Source organism: Boleophthalmus pectinirostris, unplaced genomic scaffold (genome assembly GCF_026225935.1).
Source record: "Boleophthalmus pectinirostris isolate CB_2022bp ecotype Guang Dong unplaced genomic scaffold, ASM2622593v1 HiC_scaffold_11, whole genome shotgun sequence".
Classification (NCBI taxonomy): Eukaryota; Metazoa; Chordata; class Actinopteri; order Gobiiformes; family Gobiidae; genus Boleophthalmus; species Boleophthalmus pectinirostris.
The window spans coordinates 625,936-645,606 of NW_026570994.1; the positions used below are offsets into that span (position 1 = coordinate 625,936).

Consider the following 19,671-nt stretch of genomic DNA (forward strand, 5'->3'; position numbering starts at 1 on the left):
CGTGTGGACACCCTGCACCTGAACCCATCTCTATACTATTAGACTGCAAGTTTATGTCACACAAATGTGTTTTTGTTATATTAAATAGAGGATAGTTTTCAGTTCATTTAGTTGAGAGAAAAGACCAGAAGATAAATGTGAGGGTGGGGGTTGCATTGGGGTGATGTTTAAACAGACCAAAAGTTTAGGGTCAGGAAAAAGCTGCACTTTGTTAAACCTCAACTGTAATAATTAACTTGAACTCTGCTCAACATAAAACTGTTAACATTGTTAGTAGTGACCTACACTGGACTCTTGCCTGATTAAAATGAACAAAAAGCAAACAAATAAAGAGTGCTTTATGAGACATGATCATTCACTGATTCCCTCATTCACTGGTTTTCAATGAGACTTATATGAGACATATTACCAGACGTTCTGCTATATGCTACAAGAGGATCTGACATCTGATAAGGTCCCCACAGAACCAGAGATGGCCTGATTTAAGATCCACACTTGAATCCTGCGTGACACCATCATAAACTTGGTGGATTGATAGAATGACAGTAGGTCAGCTAGTTAACCATTTACACTGCATTATTTTATTGTGTGTTCCTGCTTTATTGCTTTATTTTACTAATAACAGTCCCTGTGTTGCACCAGAAAATCTGCACAGGGGTGATCTCAATGCACTCTTACAATACCACTCATAGGATACGGAGTAAAGGTTGACAAAAAAGAAGAAAAAAAAAAAAAGGCAATCACAGCTCAGGCTATTTGGTGGTTTGGAGTAGAGTGTGCAAAAATATTGAAATATTGTATGATTTAATGTGATGATTCTGTATTGATATGTCACCAAGAGTATTTTTTAGTATATTTTACTTTATTTATTTATTTATAACTTTATTTTGTTACAGTTTTGTTGCTTGTTTAGAGAAAGGAGACTCGTTTATGCAACACATTTGACATTTTCACTGTTTTGAGGATTAAAATGAGTGGTAAAAGACTTAGTATCACAGCCATGATTTAGCCTTTATTTTTATTGAACTGTATCAAATCGATTTGAAATATACAGTATAAAATCGAAAGTACACCGTATTGAGACATGTATCGTATCGTGGCTATCATGGTATGTATTGTATTGCCAACTTGTTAATGCCTTAGTGCTGAGGGGTCAAACATTCACAGAGTTGTAAATTACAGTAAAACTAGAGTTTAGTGTTTCAAACTGAACACAGAATTTGGTGACTGAATTGAATTTGATATAACTGCCACAAATCACTAATCACCATCATTTGAGTTTCATCCAATTAAGATGGTTTAACTGGGATCAGCTTTAGTGAATACAGACAGATGAGAGCATGACAATAGCGCCCTCTCGTGGAGTAATGGAGAAGGCATAGCTCACCTGACTCAAAGGCTCATTGGTTCAGAGTGCATTGTGTTTCCTGGTCCTGCTCTAGTTTAATCAGAAACACAACAAAACATTAGAGTACAGTAGTTCATGTCAAAAATAGTTTATTCGTACTGATATTTTGGCATATGGACAGTTTGGCCTTGTATCTGCTACTCCCCTGTGACAGAGATGAGGGCTGCCATGCATTTCACAGCCGCATACATTTACATTAGAGTTTAAAGATTACATGAAATACATTCTGAACAACAGTCTCCACCAATTCTCCAAAACAGTCATTTCAGCAGCTCATCTTCACTTACACACTTCTTATTTAGGCTACATTTAGCAAATCAGGTCATGAAACAGTCAAATACATACTTAGAATATAGGGATGGATTATCCTGCGTATTTGTTCTCAAGCAGAGGGCTGCATCGGTACGGCACTGTTTGATTTGGCACAAGAATGCAACTTTGTCCTTGAGCAAGACACTTCAGCCACTTTACATACTATTGTGGACTACGTAACTTTGCAGTGGACGGTCCACTACCTACCTGCTTGTTTCTATGGAGGGGATATTGCTTTGTCTTGAATGTTACTCAGTATGGCATAAAACCTCTCTGCATCTCTATAGCCCAATACAGGTCAGATCTGTGGAGCGGAGTAGAAGATTGCCTACTTTTCAGTATTTGAGTAATAAAAACAATTATAATGAATTAAAAAAAGCAAAATACAAAATTTTAATGCCATACCTTGGAACATTCCAGAAAGAAATAAAAAGGTCTCCATGAAGACAAACGTGTGTTAGCCTCCCTAACCAGAAAAGTTACTTAGTGTACCTTTAATTATGACTATGAGCCTTTAGAGTGTGTGTCCATTATTCATCAAAATGTTTTAAGAGGCACTATTTGCATTCGCAGTTTGCATTGTGGCATTTTTATTATGAAAACAGAAGTGCTGTACCGACTCCATCCTTTCTAGAGTTTGGCTCATATTTAGTTGAAATGAGGAGATCTGAGTCCATATTTACAGTATAAGGCTACTTAGGTTATGTTTGACTTCATGTTTTGGTGATGATGTGAGTCTTTGGAGTCTACAGAATCAATTTGAGTAGCCTATATTTATTATTCATTTATTATTTGTTTTGAACTGAGATAAATGTTTTTATCCAGGAAAAAAGCAAGATAGGGTGTACACCACAGACTGCATAAACAGTATCTGGTCTATACTTGTGATAATGTGTTAAATTCAAATGTGGATTAAAGGTTAAATTGTCAACATACAAATTTACCTGGTTAATAGTTAATATTTCTAGAACAATTTTATCCCTATAATGGCAAAAAGTCTAAAGAGTAAACAAATGCTTGACAGCTTGAAGCTACAAGATTTATAAAGTTAGTTAAGCAAAACTATAACCAAAAAGTCCAAAATGTGTTAATCTCTCAGTTTGACGGCTCTCTCTCTCTGACACCTCATCTCAGATTTTGACATCATCAAATGAAATTCTGAGCAGCCTCCCCCAGCCTGAACGGCATCCTCACTTCTCTTCCTCACTTCTCTTCTCCTTTGTCCCTCTTCCTTGTTTTAGTGCCATGTCTGACATGTCTCCGCGCGTGCACCTTCATCACTGCTTTTTCTTCTTCTGCTTGAGAGACTTCCGCCTCTTTACGATCATCTCGTACAGTTTATCCATGCCCTCATGCAGGCCCTCCCCGATGATGGCGCAAGCGGGCTGGACGTGGTACGGCGTGCCCGGGTTCAACTCCCCCAGTGCCAACTGCCTCTCAATCTCTCCCACGTCTAGAGCCTTGGGCAGGTCCTGCTTGTTGGCTATGACCAGCAGCGGCGTGCCCTGGTTCTCCGAGAAACGTGTGATCTTGTGCAGCTCCGTGCGCGCCTCCTCCAGCCTCTCCGCGTCCACCGAGTCTACCACGTACACGATCCCGTCAGTGCACCGGCTGTATGGCTTCCACAGCGGCCGCAGCTTCTCTTGGCCCCCAACGTCCCAGAAGTGGCAGCTGATCCCCCTGGAGGCCCCTGCGCCCCCCAGGCGGATGCGCTCGGTGTTGAAGCCGATGGTGGGCACCGTGTTGACGAACTCGTTGAATTTGAGCCTATACAGCACGGTGGTTTTGCCCGCAGAGTCCAGACCGAGCATGACTATGTGCAAAGACTGGAACGCGGCCAGATTGGAGAAACTATTCCCCATTTTGGAAGTCTGTAAAAAATAACATTGATTTGTCGTAGCGTTATCAACCACGGCGTGGCATTCTTCCCTTTACGCGCAGTCAGTCCAAATGTAATCCACAAAACGCATTTGTTTAGCGATTCATGAGACGTAAAGGGCGGTATAGTCCAGGAGCCAGACACGCCGCAGAAGCAACAGCATCATCCCGGGCTCACCACCCAAACAGCGACGGAGGGGGTACGGAGCATCACAGCGTAAACGGAGATGTTAGTAAAAAGAGGATTTAGCAAAGCTCACGGTTACAAAGTCAGTGCGCGGTCACTCACATGCTGCACGCACGCACGCACGCACGCACGCACGCACGCACGCACGCACACACACACACACACACACACACACACACACACACACACACACACACACACACACACGATATGCACGCACACGCAGGCCCGATGGAGGTGTGTAACATGCTCCCGCAGAACGGTGCCATGCAGGTGCGTAAAGACGCACAGGAAACCATCATAAACCACTTCCTAACAATACAGAGCCTGTTAAAGTAAAGGCAACAGGGAATACTCTCCACACAGATCAGGAGTCTAATCCACAACCTACTTACAGAGAGGAGGAGACGGGTTAACCACTCTGCCACAGTAACACAGGGAGGACGTGTTGTGGGTTAAACTGATCTCTCAGAGATCAGGAGTATAACCACAACCTCCTTACGGAGGAGACATGACGAGCTCCCTCTTTGCACACATAAAACTAAAGCAACAGGGTGTATCAGATAGTTGGAAAGATAACAAAACACACATATAGGTGTCTTGCCCATAGACACAGCATCAGTATAATGTCATTAGTGGGAATCATGTGGGAATTAGATATTAACACTGATGAACTATGTACATGATAGGCTACATTAGAATTGCAGTCAGATGAGTATAGTCCTGTTGTTTTATTGTGAAAGGGCACTGCTGGTTGGGTTCCTCTGCGCCTCAGCTGCACACTGGTGATCTACAGCTCTGTTTTCATGTGTCTCTCACTGTTATTGGTCCAAACACGTGTGGCTCTGAGCAGACCACACAAGAGTCAGCAAAGCAAATGGCACAGCAGAAATAACGCAATAAAGATTTTTAGAACTGAGCTGGTGTTTACAATGAACAGGCTTTTGATAAAGCTCTTTGATGTCTGGAGAAGTAAGTAAAAATGTTTGTTTATTGTTTAATGAGTACATAGTAGGTACTAATATTTTTCATGTTAACAGTAATAGAACAATAGACGAACTAAACAAATGTACATCTTAAATATCTAACCGTACACATCATTTAAATAAAATATTGTGAGAGAACATAGTGAAACAGCAGCAAAAAGTATTCTAACTGTTCTCTATTGATACAAATTGCTTTATAGTTGTATAATCTCAGTACAGAGTAGACAAAATAATTTTAGTAATAGACTGCATTCGCCTAATTGAATTTTCGGATGGAGAGCAGTTATGTAACTCTCTGTAATAGAAAAAAAAAAAAAAAAAAAAGTGATACACAAATGTTGTCTTTGTTCGTTTGGAATAGACCAAACAAAGTATTTCTCTTATAACATATAGTCCTTTCAGCTGGCAATAATCACATTTTAGCAGTTGAATAATGGCATTTTGTTTACTTAACTTTGTTTTCTGAATTTCATTATACTGTATAATGACAATAAAGGCTTTCTATTCTATTATGTTGACAGAAAAGATGTTAAAATTTGTCAGTTGTTGTTTAATTTATATTTGTATAATTTGTATTTGTATAATTATCATTTAGGTTCAGTAGGATAATTATTATATACATGCATAAACAGATCAAAATATCAAACAAAGGTCGAAACCTATTCACTTAAAATAATTAACAATACACATCTACTAAATATTAAAAACACTATTTCTTGTTTATAGGTTTAGTCCTGGTTAAATTCTGATTTAGACCTAGTTTAATCCTGGTTTACAACTAGCTGGCACTGTCTCGTTTAATTCTATCTCAACTCCGGTTTGGCGATTTGGCAGAGCAAAGTTTGTAAAACCTTTTGTATTTTATTTTACATAAAAATTGAATTGTAGTTGTTGTATTATTATTGGAATAGTTAGATATTTTACGCAACCTATCATTCTTCCAAGAGATACGATCTACATTTTCTCACTCCAACTGCTCATTTCTATTCACCTGTCTTCTCTTGACATTTTCCTCATGTCTTTCAAACATGTCTATGTTAAATACCTCAATCACGGTGCCCTGATTTCCTGAGTTGCCCTCGACTTGTCTCCTCTGTCCCTGGCTGTCCCTCATCATCTGGGTATGCCCCTGGTCTTTTTCCTGTCCCATCCATAAGACCTGCAAAAAATGAACATCTACAAAGTCAACTTATTTCAGTCTTTTAATTTAAAATAAGAATGTTAATGCAGCACATAGTTACCCACAACAAAAGCAGCAAATGTTTACATAAAAACATACATTCAGAATAATTCAGACACGCACCACTGGACATTGCACAATAAATTTAGCCACTACTACGCAAACAATCATTCATATTGCTGACACTTTGTGCTTTTGAAAACTTTATGTATTTAAATTTGAAAATGTCAATGTGTAGATTTTATAAATAGTCTTAGAAACAACATCCATTCTGCCATCACACAAAAACAAAAACATTTTGCATCAGCATTTCATCAGTGCTTCATAAAACATGTTAGGGACTGCTTTGGCAGAAATTGTTATAATTTTACATACATTGCATTAGTCCGAAAGCTGCCATTCAAAAGCCATCAGGCATTCTAGTATGAACCTCACAAACTCACTGTTGGTCAATAGTCAATAGACAGAAATGAAAGGTGCACTCTGAGGACAGCTGGCAGTGTACAAGTTGATATGTAGTGCTCTCACTCTGTCACCATACCCTGATCTAACACTATCACTAAGAGACATACAACAGAAAAGTACAAAACACTACAGGTGAAAAAGAAATAAATAGCACAGAATTAAACACATGAACAGCGACAAATCTTTGGAAACAAAACAAATCAAAAACACTGTATTAAACATTTGCACATTTTGAAGGCATAATTATCTATTTTCTGCAAAGGAAAATAAAATAGAATTCATATATGCTGTCATCATGTGCTCCTCAGAGGGCTGTTTCACAAACTCTTGCATCTGAAAAATGAGGTCTGCTGTTCATACTGTTTCAAATATTTGATTAGTAGTGTTAATAATGCTTACAAATCTTAATACATGTCATGAACCATATTAGAATGACTAAACACACAATCAGCTAACTTACAGTTAGCAGCTTCTGAAGAGCACAGGTATGAGAGCGCTTAACTCTTTAAATATTATCTATATTTGAAGTCAAGTCAAATGTAGAATCAGAATGCTTCAGTTTCACTGACATCTTTACATCTAAACATATTTATGTACAAGCTATCTTTCTGAATATTCACACTACATCAATATACAGTTATACATAGCATAAATACATACACACATCACACTGTGTTAAAGAAAGTACATTCCATCATGTGATGGTGATGAAACAAGAATCCACACAACAAAGAGACTAGTTTTGCCATGTTCAACCTGTCCACATGGGATCAGCCTTCACAGCAGTAGCACAGTACAGGAAGGCTAGAGATGCAGTTAATGCTCTAGAAGTGCAGTTCACAAGCTGAAATAACTCTTGAAACAGGTGAAATCATGAGCTTCAGATGCAGCTGTTTTATTCTTAGTATATTATGTGGTAACCTCCTCAGATTATACTAATCCCTGCCCTTCCATACTGTGCCTGTGTTGTGGAAACTGTATTTAACAAAAGTTCAAACAAAACAAAGGGTGTTTGGCTACGTCAAAAGAACAGGACAACACTGAGTACAGAGGATACTGGAGGGTGTACTGAAGGGTTGTAGAGGAATCATCTCTGTGGTGTGCTTATGTAGGTCCCCTGGTCCTGGGGTCCAGTGTGTAGTGTAGTGTACATGTAGGAGGCTTCTTTCAGAGCATCCCATCCAGGTTCTTCTCAGCACTCTGCTTGTCTTTGCTGCTGTTGCTGTCTGAGGGGTTGTATTTGTTGTGGTAGTCCTTCAGGATGGTCACAACGTCATGGTGACCAAAGTGCACGGCCTCGTCCATAGGAGTGTTTCCCCACCTGGAACAAGTAAAGCACCGATGACCACCTCTGTCCATACTACGGTCCATAATGACAGCAGACATGAGCCAACAGCACACATGGGTGCATTCTGAGGGCCAAGTGGCTCCTTGTTATGTCCATGTTCTATGTAAAGGTGCAGAGACGTACCTGTCTTTGGGCACTGGGTTGACCTTACAGGCCTCGAGCAGGAAGCGCACCACCTCCGCATGACCTGCGACACACGTGCTCACAAAGCTTACATATGCATTTAGCTGACTGCCGTACCATATTTATTCAGTTAATTATAAGATGATATATATCGTAACTACAGCTTATGTAAGTGCAATTTCAACTGTCCATTTTATTCACCATGGCAGCCACAAATGAAAAACAACGTACTACTTATAATACTAATAATCTTGTATTTGAGGTTTGAGTGTGTACCTTCCGCTGCGGCCACATGCAGGGCAGTTCTGGAGTCGTAGTCCCTCTGCTCCATGTCCATGGAGGACAGTGCAAACCTGCACCACCACAAAACATAACACATAACATCACACTGTGCATTAACAACCTGCATTATCTCAACTGATGAAGGCTGGACGTACCTCCTTAGAGCGGACACATCTCCAGTGTAGGCAGCAAACAGCAAATTAATGACAGACTTCACCTGAGGCCAAAGAGGAACATGTTCAATTGTAATACAACATTGTTTTACTTTTGACTATCCCAAATCTTTATCTACACTATACAATTATAAAAAAACATAGTTAAATTTGTTCCATAAATGTGGCTTAATCTCACCCTCTGGTCCCCTCCCTCTCGTCGAGGATCCAGCTTCTTGGCAAAGTGCCTCAGATTGTCATAGTTATGGAAGTTACAAAGAGAAACCAGGTCCTAAAAAAAAAAAAAAAAACTCAGCTTGTAGTGGAACTCAATGTGAACACATTTGAAAAAAAAAAAAAAAAAACATTAAACAGGATCAGCAGAACATTAGAATTTGTGTTCTCCTCCAGTATAGTCTCAAAAAGCCATGAATATGCTGATGAGATTGTTGCAGAAGAGAATTAGTTTTAGCACCAGCTACCAAATCTCAGCCTACTGCACAAGGCCACGACCTGTTAAGATGCTGTAATGTGTACAAATCGTCTTCATAAATATTTTATATAATGAAAGTGTTAATACAGGTTTACACCACACAATATCTTAACAGTGTCTTTACCGTGCAGAACTGGATGCCCCTCACACTGTTGCCAAGTTTGTCCAGAGGGGGAGACCAGCACATGATGCCCATGACGTTTGGAACCACCAGCAGGATACCACCAGCCACTCCGGATTTAGCCGGCAGCCCCACCTGTGAAAGAAGGGTGGATGATGACCTCATATCTCTGAACAGCATGGAGCTGTTCAGAGATACTCAGAGGAAGATACTCACGTGGAAAGCAAACTGCCCTGAGAAGTCGTACATGCCACAGGAGTGCATCAGGCTCAGAGTGTTCCTCACTGCCTCCGGGCTCAACACACGCTCTCCTGTGATTGGACAGAAGCCGCCGTTGGCCAGTGTGGCCGCCATGACACTGGCACTCTCACAAGTCACCTCAATGGAGCACAGCTGAGGGCAAGAAAAGTTAGATATGTGACATAGATACCCTAAAAGACAAATTTGTTTAACCAGTGTGTCAAAGCTTTACCTGGAAGTAGAAGTCCAGAATTGATGTCATGTCTGTGCCCTCTGGAAAACACTACAAAAGGATACTTTTTTAAGTATGCGTAATGGTAAAAGTTTGGCTGTGTTAATTTGATCACTACTTGTGCTTATTCATTTCAGGTAAATAATGCAGTTTGTTACCTTTTTCTCTTTCAGGTAATAGCCGATGGCAAAGTTTCTGTCTCCAGACTCCCGCTCTGACTGGAAACTGAAACACAGGAGCACAGAGGGGGCCTGTTTAAAGGCACTGACTGCACTGTGCACAGAGCTGCTGTGCTGCTCTAACATTCATATAATGTAAGGGGGAAAGGCTAAAACTCACGTAGCATTGCTGAAGCCCACGTACTCATTTCCAGCCAGTTTGTTCATGAAGTTCATAACCTGTAAACGCACACACAAAATGGAACCTCCATCTTTATACAACTCCTTTGTCAAGTTTATACAAACATTTATGAGTCTCACAAATGGTGTGCACTTACATAATCAAACTTCTCTGCATTACTGGCCCCTTGCTGAAAAACAACAACAGAGCAGTGTTAAAGGTAACAGACACAATGTCCTGTCATCATTATACTACTGTATTACCATAAGTACTATAGTACATCTACACCATTACATTTCTACAGACAGAGACTTACATTATCACTATAACAGAGATTTCCAAACAATTACAATTAGATCAACATAAAGACCGTTATTGAACCCATTCATGAGATCAGATGGATTAGAATTAAAGGTGTGCTGGCTGGAGATGAGGAGGTGAAATCAAAATGTTAATTCCCTTAAGAAATCCAAAATAAATAAATCAGAGAGAATCATTTGTCTACTGTTATTTCAGTAGGTGACCTACTCATTAAAACAATGTGGGGGAGATTGGGGCTTAAGATACATTACATACAGTATATTTAACACTCAACTTCTTGCACATTTTTGAATGTAACAAATACCACAAATGATGACTTACATTGTTCATTAATAATAGCATTAAAACATGTAACACATAATTAGAATGGTGTATACTTGTACAGTAGCTGTATATGTGTAACTGATTGGGTTAGAAACATTATATTTAGCCAACACAATGCAGATAGATATAAACCAATTGGGAAAAATGAAGTATGGTATTGGGCCACTTTGAGTTGAGTGTACTGTTTATGTCCATAAACAGTGTTGGAGAATGCGAGTGATTAAAGAGCCAGTGAAGGCTAAAGCTGGTTACAGTCCAGACCAAAGAGGGAAAAGGATTAAAAAAGGAAATTACCAACGTCATTGACCTGTTGATGTGGTCATAATTTCCCACAGATCCTAATGCTGGAAGATATGCAACAACACATCAAACCACACAACGAGCCTTCAAAAGGTACATCAGAAACAGGACAAGGCTTGACTGGAAAAGAGCAGGGGCACATGCACAGAGCCCTGAGGGACACGAGGTTAAATCCCTCATCAAATTAAGAAAAATACTATTACAGAATGATGAAACTTCTCAGAAACCGACTTGAATCAAAAAGTCTATGCAAAATAAAAAGAATACAAAAAGAGTCACCTAGCATGTGCTGACTTTTACTTTAACATCTGCTATACAATGTTAAGTTAATAACGCAAAAATGTTGATATAGCTCTCAGACAGAGGGTCCCAAAGTGGGGGGTCGGGGCCCCCGGAGGTATTGTTGTTCCGATACAATTTTTGGGAGGGATCCGATCCGATACCAATACTTGGCCTTGGTGTACTCGCTGATACCGATACCAGTCTGATACAATAGAGAGAAGAACACTTAGGCTACTTAATTTGTAATATGCAAGAGCAAAAAAATAAATCTTCTAAAAGGCTATTTTTAAAGAAAGGCAAGAGTAAATACAATTTGGAGAATTCAATTATTGGTGAAATACATAATGATCTTGACAGTAAATAGTGCTGATTTAAGCACTTTCACTTTATACCACAGTGTCGATAAAGCCAACAGTGAGGTGTGTAAAAAGAGGCTCATCCTGGAGCACATGGACCATTCTGCAGAGCAAACAAAGTGTGAGTTAGGGCTGTTGCTGCTGTTCTCGAGCTGCACTTTCCCAGTTTACTTTACCAAGTTGAGTGTCCACATTAAAGGCTAAATGAAGGTATCAAAGAGGTAACGCAAATGCCTTTTCTGTTATTATGAGTGTGTCTTAAGTGTCTGCAGAGCCTCCACAGTCTGTTTAACCTGCTCTGAGCATCTGCGAGAGCATTAGCCACCAAGGTAAACAGCAGCTGCTCGCATCTATGGGTCCTCATTCAAAAACCGTGGTATCAGATCAGTGATTTGGTATGAGTACTCGCCGATACTGATACCTGAAAAATATGCGGTATCGGACCTTTTGCCGATACAGGTATCGGAACAACCCTACCCGCGGGTCATGTGGCACTGACCTGGGGCTCATGATGTGAGAAGATATAACAATATATTTTAATGAAATGAGGTCAAATAACACAATAAACCTGATTTTAAATGCTTTGGCTTTGCAGGAGATTATTATAGACACTGATTTTATTTTGGAGGGTGTTGGCTGCATAGTTATTTTGGGGGTCCTGGCCTGAACGGTTTGGGAACCCTTGCTCTAAAACAATGAGCTAACTCAAGCATAAACTAAAGTTTTAATATACAATACAAGACGTAATGCAATCATGGTAGATAGTACATAGTCAGAACTATAGTACATAGTAATAACCAAATCCTTTCAGCAGGTGGTGCTGTTGTGTTTGAGCGTATTAAGAGAAGGGCTCTGAAGGGCATGCAGGACACTGTGGTGCAGGTAGCAGAGCAGTTTGCCTCATAATCTGTAAATGTGATGTATTTGACCGGATGTCACCTCCACCCACACGCAGCACTCAGCCCCACAAATCCCCTCACATGATTATCTATGGACATTAATCTGCTACATTCACTAATCTGCATCATGCAACTTTGATTCACTACCAAGTTTTTTTCTGTGTTACCATGCGGCACATATTCTGCACCAATATTATTCTGTGCTTTACTCTCAACAGTCACAAAGGATTCTTTAGGCTTTAGTTGTAACTCTTTTGTACTAGATTTAAAGTAAACATACCTTTATGAGGGAGGTGCAGACAATAGCTCCAGCATTAACCATTGGATTGTGCGGTTTATCTGTGAAGCACAAAAGAAGCAGAACATTTAGATTCATATAACTAATGATCTCCCTCCAAGACTCCTGTAATGAAATAAAAACAGGTGAATCACTCACCATCTTCATTGAGGAAGAGCTTGTTGAAGCGCAGACCACTGGGTTCTTTGCCGATGAAGCGGTGGACATACTCTGTGCCATGGTCATGGACAGCGATGGCATATTTCAGAGGTTTCACACATGACTGAAGACAGAAGGGAACTTTGGTATCACCAACTGTGTGCCTAAATGACAGACATACAGTTTGATGTAGTATTAAACAATAGAAACAATTCAATGTCTATGACAAACATTTTCATGCAAACACACGTGTAGAAATGTACTTAATTTATTTGCAGTTGTTCCTCATAAAATACCATATGGAGGCACCATCAGACCGTCAGAGGTTTGTTTCTTAACTACATTGTCAATTCAGCTCAACTAAAACAGGCCAGTGAGACGAGGACCACTTGGATACACTACGCTAGGCTGTTGGCAAACTATTCTTCTGAGAGAACAGAACCCTCTGGACTTAAGGAGAGCTAAAGATCTGAGTATACCTCTGTCCATCCACAGTGCATAGAGCCACAGCCCACAGGTCTGGACTGAAGCGGGCCAGCTGGGGAATGTAATCTGCTACCTGAGGGTAGATACACAGAGTGAGGCACAGGAGACACAAGAGCGTGTGTTATACCAGCAGTCTGAGTCTGACCTGTCCTCCTGACAGATTCTTGGCGTTGTCGTACAGCTCATCGATGTGAGCACAGAAAGGCTGGAAGTCTGGAATGACAAACTTCTTCCTAAAGGCTTGGGTCAGCAGAACTATGTTGCTCTGCACACATCTACAACAAGAAACATCATGTATGCAATCAGATTAGGGATGATTAACATCACCAACATGGCGATTTCAGAATGATACTTAACTCACACAAGCCTAATGTGTTATGTATTATTGTTAGGCCCTAGTTAAATGTGAGAACCACCAGTTGCCTAAGTTCTGCTATGCAGCTGGTACATTCCCAAAGGCAATGGGAGGCTGACACATGATGATGATATCAATGCCTAATCTGAAGTTACAGAAAGAGTTGGCAGTTAGTGTGTTGGCAGAATGTATGAAGCCTCTAATCCTTGGGAGTGCCAGTGGGTCACATGACCAGCTCTATAAATAGTGCAGGAGCGGATGTGATGGAGCGCAGCCAGACGCAGCGCTGAGGGAACATTTGTTTTACACAGACATGTCACTGCTGTTCACATGGAGCCAAACTGTCATGGACATGAAAAGTAATGCTCAAGATGATTTTTATATTTTAATAAACATTCACATTTCACAACTGTTCAGATTCTCTGTGTCAAATGTACAAAAGTCCACCAGTTGTGAAAACAAAAAGGGAGAGGTGAAGTGAACATACTTCTTGAAGAGGTGACGGTCCAAAGCTCCATCTGATGTGGTTTTCACAGTCACCTTGAGCATTTCCATACATTCTTTGAGTCGGGGGTCTCCAGTCCTCAGCCCAGTGGATTTAAGAGCCTGTAAAAAGACACAGTTATGAACCAGTGTGCTCTCATGTCAGACACACATCAATAAAACATTGTGTGACAATAAGAAGAGAAGATCTACTCCATGTCATAGAGCATGTCAACATTAACAAACATGTCACAACTGGGTCACGATAACAAATTTTGAAATACAATATATTGCTGAAGTAAATATATTCACGATAATATTGGAACTAATTTATGCTACTGACACAATAACCACAGAGGAGATTTATACCACAAAAACTAATCAATTAAATCTTAAAATCTTATCGTATTCCCAATCGTGCACGCGATAAATATTGACTCCCCTAAAATTTCGTATATTAAAAGATAACTCAATATAGTAATTATCATGACAGCCCTACAGGGCCATGTACTTGTCTGCAGACTCACGGTGGTGAACTTGTGCGCTGGGATCTTCTCTTGTCCCTCTGCGATGGTGTAGAAGAGCAGGTCCTCCAGGCTGGGCAGGATGCCTGCCTTCCTTCTCCTGCAGCACACACACACATACACAGGGGGGCATGAGTGAGACTGAGAGGACACAGAAAACAGCATCAAAGAAAAGTCCTCAGGAAGGGCTGAGTCACTGTTAGAAGAACACACTTACACTGGCCCACAGCTGCTGTAACTATGCTGATATAATAATAGATTTAACTGCTTCACATGTATGGGTGATGGATTAGTACAGCTCAAATTCAATTATACATTTCTTTTTTTCTCTTACTTGGATTTTGGGATTGGTGTTTTTTATAAGATGGTTCTCAACATTTTTACAAATTCTGACAGTGGACCATTGTTATATTTAATGCTTACTCAGAATTCCAGACAGAAGCATATTAGTACTCATTAAAATCTTAGTATAGTGGAAACTGTGAAGTACAATGAGTCAAACCATAATTACACAATAGAGTGAGGTGCAGTCCAATTCAAATGTGTAATGATCTGTCAGCTGACCCTGTGTGTGAGGTCAACACTATTCCTGTGTCAGATTCTTCAGGCTGGAATTCTCAGCAGCTTCACTCTGAGCTGTCTTCAGGAGGTTAGTGCTCTGGACGCTCATGGAGCCGATTGGCTGTTAGAAGAGAGCTGTGTGCTTACACTCAAACTTACCTGCATTGCATCGTGGGACAGGACGCTATGTAAATCTGTAACCAAGCTCTAAGGTTCAAGACCATTTCTACAGTAATTACAGGCTTGTTTAATGAATTAAGACGGAGCAGGTCCCACTCTGGAAATGAAGACATGAGTGAGTATGTAGCCTCCAGCTCCATCAGAATCTCACACTGGCATAAAGGCTCCTGTGCCCTTTTAAAGTGGCACAGTTACATGCTGCCAGGGAAAACATGGTGACAACACAACCATGCATTCTATGGACACATGAGACAGGACTCTAGAGGCAGCACACGCACATGCAGTTTGACACATCCCAAAGCTGTCCCATGCTTGTATCTATGTAGCTGAATTTATTTCTGGTTTTGCTATGAAGTCCTGCAAGTTTCAGTGGAGTGTTTCTGATAGGAGCTGTGGGCTGGGACAGGAGGTGCAGCCGCTGGTGAGGGAGGCAGAGGGTCAAAGGTTAAAGGTGCAGGTGAAGCAGAGGCTCTGGAGAGACAGCTCAGCATAGTCAGGGAGGTGTCAGCGCTACTTCTACTGGAGACATCTACGGCACTACAGAGAAATCAAAACATACTTACAAAGGCAAAGCATAGCAGACCACAACAGGAAGAGAACACAGGAAAAAACGCACATTAGAAAGAGGTACACACTTGGCTCCATACAAGCAGGCTCTAGCAGGGCTCAGTGCTCCTGCAAATCATCACAAGGGTGCATTATTGCATGCATATCAGTGTATAAACATTTTATTACAAAATTACAAAAAATATCATTTTTATTATCAGTATTTTCAATATGTACCTGAAAATTTTATTTTCCATGAAAAGCGCCTCATAAGACATCATTTTAACTTAATTTGGGAAAAGGGGAGATGTGCACGGCAAGACTTCTGACACTGAAGTTGGACAAATGCTATCCACTGTAGTTTACTGGATAGCTTTCTCTCTGTACTTTACTAGTTTATGCTTCAAGTCATGTTACTGAAGATATTTGTATATTTACATTTTCATATTGTGGCATAAGTTATCTGATATATGGCTCAGCCTTAATAATGAGAAATACAGAATGATCATTATTTTAGTACTCGTGTACCGCTGTAGTTGATGGAGAGACAGATGGCTGACTGTATGTACAGCAGCTGCACAACACTAGACTGACCTCTTCCAGAGTCACTCACAGAAACACCTGTGGCTTTAGCTCAATAGTGACAGGAACAACATCTGGTACAGTGCTATGACTCAGCCGGGCTCATTCTGAGGACCTCTAGACCTTCTATATGGAACTCCATACAACTCAATCAACTTTCATTTGGCCAAACTCTTTTTCTACTATTTTCCTATTTAAAATATTTTTCATTTTCAGGAACATGCCATATGGCTATATAACAACACTTCACTAGAACTCAACTGATGTTATAGTTATGTTATTATTGTGTGTGTATTGTGCTGCCTGTCCCAATCCCAGTTTCCTTCAGGATAGTAAGGTATTTCTAAATGAATCTAATCTAAATGACTATGCAAATGAACCATACTATACTATCACTAATACCACATATAATACCACATGTAATACTACATATAATACCACATAATACCACATGTAATAGCACATGCTTACTGCTTACTTTGATGTGTAGTTATGATAATGTCATCAGTGGTGTGAAAAAGATTGTGCTGACATGTGTTCTGGCTGAAAGTGTGTGAAGTGCTGAGTTTCCAGATGTCAGGAGCGTAGCACATCCTGCGGGGATGTGGAGCTGCGGTGATAGAGCTTTGCCTGTTCTCTGACTCATGAGCTGGGGGCTGTGCAGAGGCTGGCACTGTGCCAGCACGTTTTCATGTGGAATCAGGACAAACTGCAGTGGGAGGAGGACTGAGATTTGAGTGTTATCAGGTCTAAAAGAAAGTCTTATTAAGCAGAACGCAGCCCCCACACCTCTTGCAGACACTGGGCTCCTCATCACAGCAGGACTACTGCACACAGCTACACTCATACAGTTATTACAGTGTCCAAGTGAATGTGAAGACAGCACTGTCTGTTGGCACAAAAACAGCACTCAGAGGTTAAAGGCTTCATTGTGAAAAATGCATCAGCAAAGACACTTTCCAGTGTCAACTTAAAACTGTGTGGCAAGACCACTACAGAGCTGATCCAATCGTCTCTTTGCACAAATCACATGACCTGTCCAGTCTATGGATGAGAGGGACAGAGTTGTGTTCGTGAGTTTCTTCCTCTCATTGATCCTGGGCACAGGATGAGGAGCAGACGATGAGAAGCATAAAATGAGAAGCAGAGGATGAGGAGTAGAGGAGCAGAGGATGAGGGGCAGAAGGGCAGAGGATGAGAAACAGAGGATAAGGAGCAGCGGAGAAGAGGATGAGGAGCGGAGAAGAGGATGAGGAGCAGAGAAGAGGATGAGGAGCAGAGGAGAAGAGGATGAGGAGCAGAGGAGAAGAGGATGAGGAGCAGAGGAGAAGAGGGTGAGGAGCAGAGGAGAAGAGGATGAGGAGTAGAGGAGAAGAGGATGAGGAGCAGAGGAGAAGAGGATGAGGAGTAGAGGAGCAGAGGAGAAGAGAAGCACAATTAAAGTTATTAAAGGACAAAGGTCAACCTACGTCACGCGCTGTCGTGACGCTTCGAGGTGTGCACGCGCCGCCCCGGACGTGCGCACCAGAGAAATCCCTCCCGCCACAACCTGCCCATCTCACAGACTGTATCTACTCTACCATACACTTGTATATATCCTCTGCTCCTGTATATACAGTGTGTACAGTATAGACTGTATACGCTTCGGTGTCTGGTCCCTCTGCTATGTCCGCTCCGCCCGGGGATGGTCACCCTGTACCCGCATGCTCTGCTCTCTCTGGTACATGCTGCTGTGCAGCTGGTGCGCCGCTAGCCGCTTCACTGATGCTTCATGCATAATTAAACAGTAAAGACACATTAGCTAGAATAGATATCAAGCACTATATTTAATAATTTTCCTCACAGCAGAACGGTCAGCCTTCAAAATATAAGTTAGTGCCAAAGTCAGACATGTTGTTCCGACATAGCAGAGTTCAGTTTTCTAGCAGTGCCTTCGCCGTTCACTTACTCGGTGGTCTGGTTGGCCGCTTCATTTGGACCGTCTCCTTTGGAGCTGAAGCTTCTCACGCCGTGTTTCGCAGCGGGCTGCTGCTGGAGCCTTCTCCACCCGGCACCGGGCCTTCTGTTCGGTGCACTTCCACTCACAACAGCGGGGCTAAGGCTAAAGCTAAAGCTCCGGCTAAAGCTGCGGCTAAGGCTGGAGGCTGGATCGGGTACCGCAGTGACCGCGGCTATCCTCCCTGTTGGGCCTTTGAGCTGGCTTTGAAACAACTCCTTTAGCGCTAACGTAGACCGAATATGTAACATTTCAAGCCTGTAAATGTCGTGGTAATACACTGTAAGTATATGGTGTCTCTTGTGAGCAGTTGTGGAGTTGGGCCGGTGGTGCTGATGCTGCAGCGCTCCGCTCACAGACTGTAGACAATCACTGTTTCACTGAGAAACACTGGACGTGCCGGAGCCGCACAACCAAACATACGAAGCACACCCAGCGATTGGACGGCGGCAGCACGTACTTGTGTATGATAGGCCAGCTGACCTGTCAATCATCAGCAGTGTCTTGCCTCCAGCAGCAGCGTAGAGGTCACGTTCTCTTCTCTCCATCACGCATAGAACAGGACGGGCTGTGGCAGGTGTGGAGAGGAGTCACCTCACAGAAGGTTTAGCCGAATGACATCCTTAGCTCACATTGTACTTATTCATAATATTTTACCGCTTTAGATGTAGTGTTCAACTTTTGCATATTACACAAGATGCCACATTCTATTTCTTATGTCATACTTCTTTCGATCTAAATGTTTTTTGTTTTTTTTTTATTAATTATTGGCTATTTCCAAAGGAAGAGCATGCAGATTTAGGCCTAGTGTTTGTGACAGAGAAAGGATGCGGAGGAAAAGCAGGGCCTGTGGAAACTAGAGCTGCTGTAGTTATCCTGTTCTGCCGCCGTGTGGCCATGTTTAGTTACTACAGTTCACATTTTACACTCAGCAGATGGCAGACTTCAGTGTGTCTGTCCGTGCGAGCATGGAGAGCTAAACATCCTTCATACTGATTCAGATGTATTACTACAAAGAAAAATTGCTTTGCATGGTTAAAAATGTGTTTTCTGAAACCTGCAAGCACAGTTTATACACAAAGTCATTCAAAGTGCTTTACAGAACAAGAAAGGCACATTCACAATATAAACAAATAAGTCAATGAATACATAAATAATCATTATAAAATTAACTTAAAAAGACAAGGGCACATGGATTTAAACACTGTCAGGATAGAGGCCTGTCCCCCATCTTAAGGAAGACTGTTTCACATTTTAGTTAAAAATAAATAAATAAAAAAACACCTGTAAAAAA

General features: G+C 41.2%; 2 protein-coding genes across 12 annotated transcripts; both read right to left on the reverse strand.

The window, feature by feature from the left end:
• Positions 1-2,991: 2,991 nt before the first annotated feature.
• arl4ca (ADP-ribosylation factor-like 4Ca) lies at positions 2,992-3,582 on the reverse strand. Its single transcript, XM_020941815.2, has one exon. The coding sequence runs from the start codon at positions 3,580-3,582 to the stop codon at positions 2,998-3,000; it is 585 nt and encodes a 194-aa protein (XP_020797474.1). The 3' UTR covers positions 2,992-2,997.
• A 2,373-nt stretch (positions 3,583-5,955) lies between these two features.
• glsa (glutaminase a) lies at positions 5,956-18,756 on the reverse strand. Of its 11 annotated transcripts, none has more exons than XM_055165408.1 (20): positions 18,330-18,466; positions 17,171-17,270; positions 15,817-15,928; positions 14,516-14,612; positions 13,993-14,111; positions 13,296-13,425; positions 13,144-13,223; positions 12,665-12,828; positions 12,509-12,567; positions 9,904-9,936; positions 9,747-9,805; positions 9,566-9,632; positions 9,408-9,458; positions 9,152-9,328; positions 8,939-9,070; positions 8,521-8,613; positions 8,325-8,386; positions 8,164-8,240; positions 7,888-7,951; positions 5,956-7,737 (listed from the first exon to the last, which is right to left on the reverse strand). In XM_055165408.1, exons 2-20 carry the CDS (start codon positions 17,226-17,228, stop codon positions 7,584-7,586), a joined length of 1,788 nt encoding a protein of 595 aa, XP_055021383.1. In that variant the 5' UTR covers positions 17,229-17,270; positions 18,330-18,466; the 3' UTR covers positions 5,956-7,583. The 11 variants fall into 11 exon arrangements, with proteins under 11 accessions (XP_055021383.1, XP_055021393.1, XP_055021403.1 ...); XM_055165418.1 differs by having other exon boundaries at positions 15,889-15,928; positions 16,860-17,270; XM_055165428.1 differs by lacking the exon at positions 17,171-17,270 and having other exon boundaries at positions 15,889-15,928; positions 18,330-18,497.
• Positions 18,757-19,671: the final 915 nt, after the last annotated feature.

Coding starts and splice junctions, on each gene's coding strand:
- arl4ca (XM_020941815.2), bottom strand. CDS start 3,582: ATGGGGAATAGTTTCTCCAATCTGGCCGCGTTCCAGTCTTTGCACATA.
- glsa (XM_055165402.1), bottom strand. CDS start 18,628: ATGTTACATATTCGGTCTACGTTAGCGCTAAAGGAGTTGTTTCAAAGC. Junction 8,614..8,938: donor GGGGCATCCAGTTCTGCACG/GTAAAGACACTG, acceptor TTTTTTTTTTAG/GACCTGGTTTCTCTTTGTAA. Junction 7,738..7,887: donor AACCCAGTGCCCAAAGACAG/GTACGTCTCTGC, acceptor TACTTGTTCCAG/GTGGGGAAACACTCCTATGG.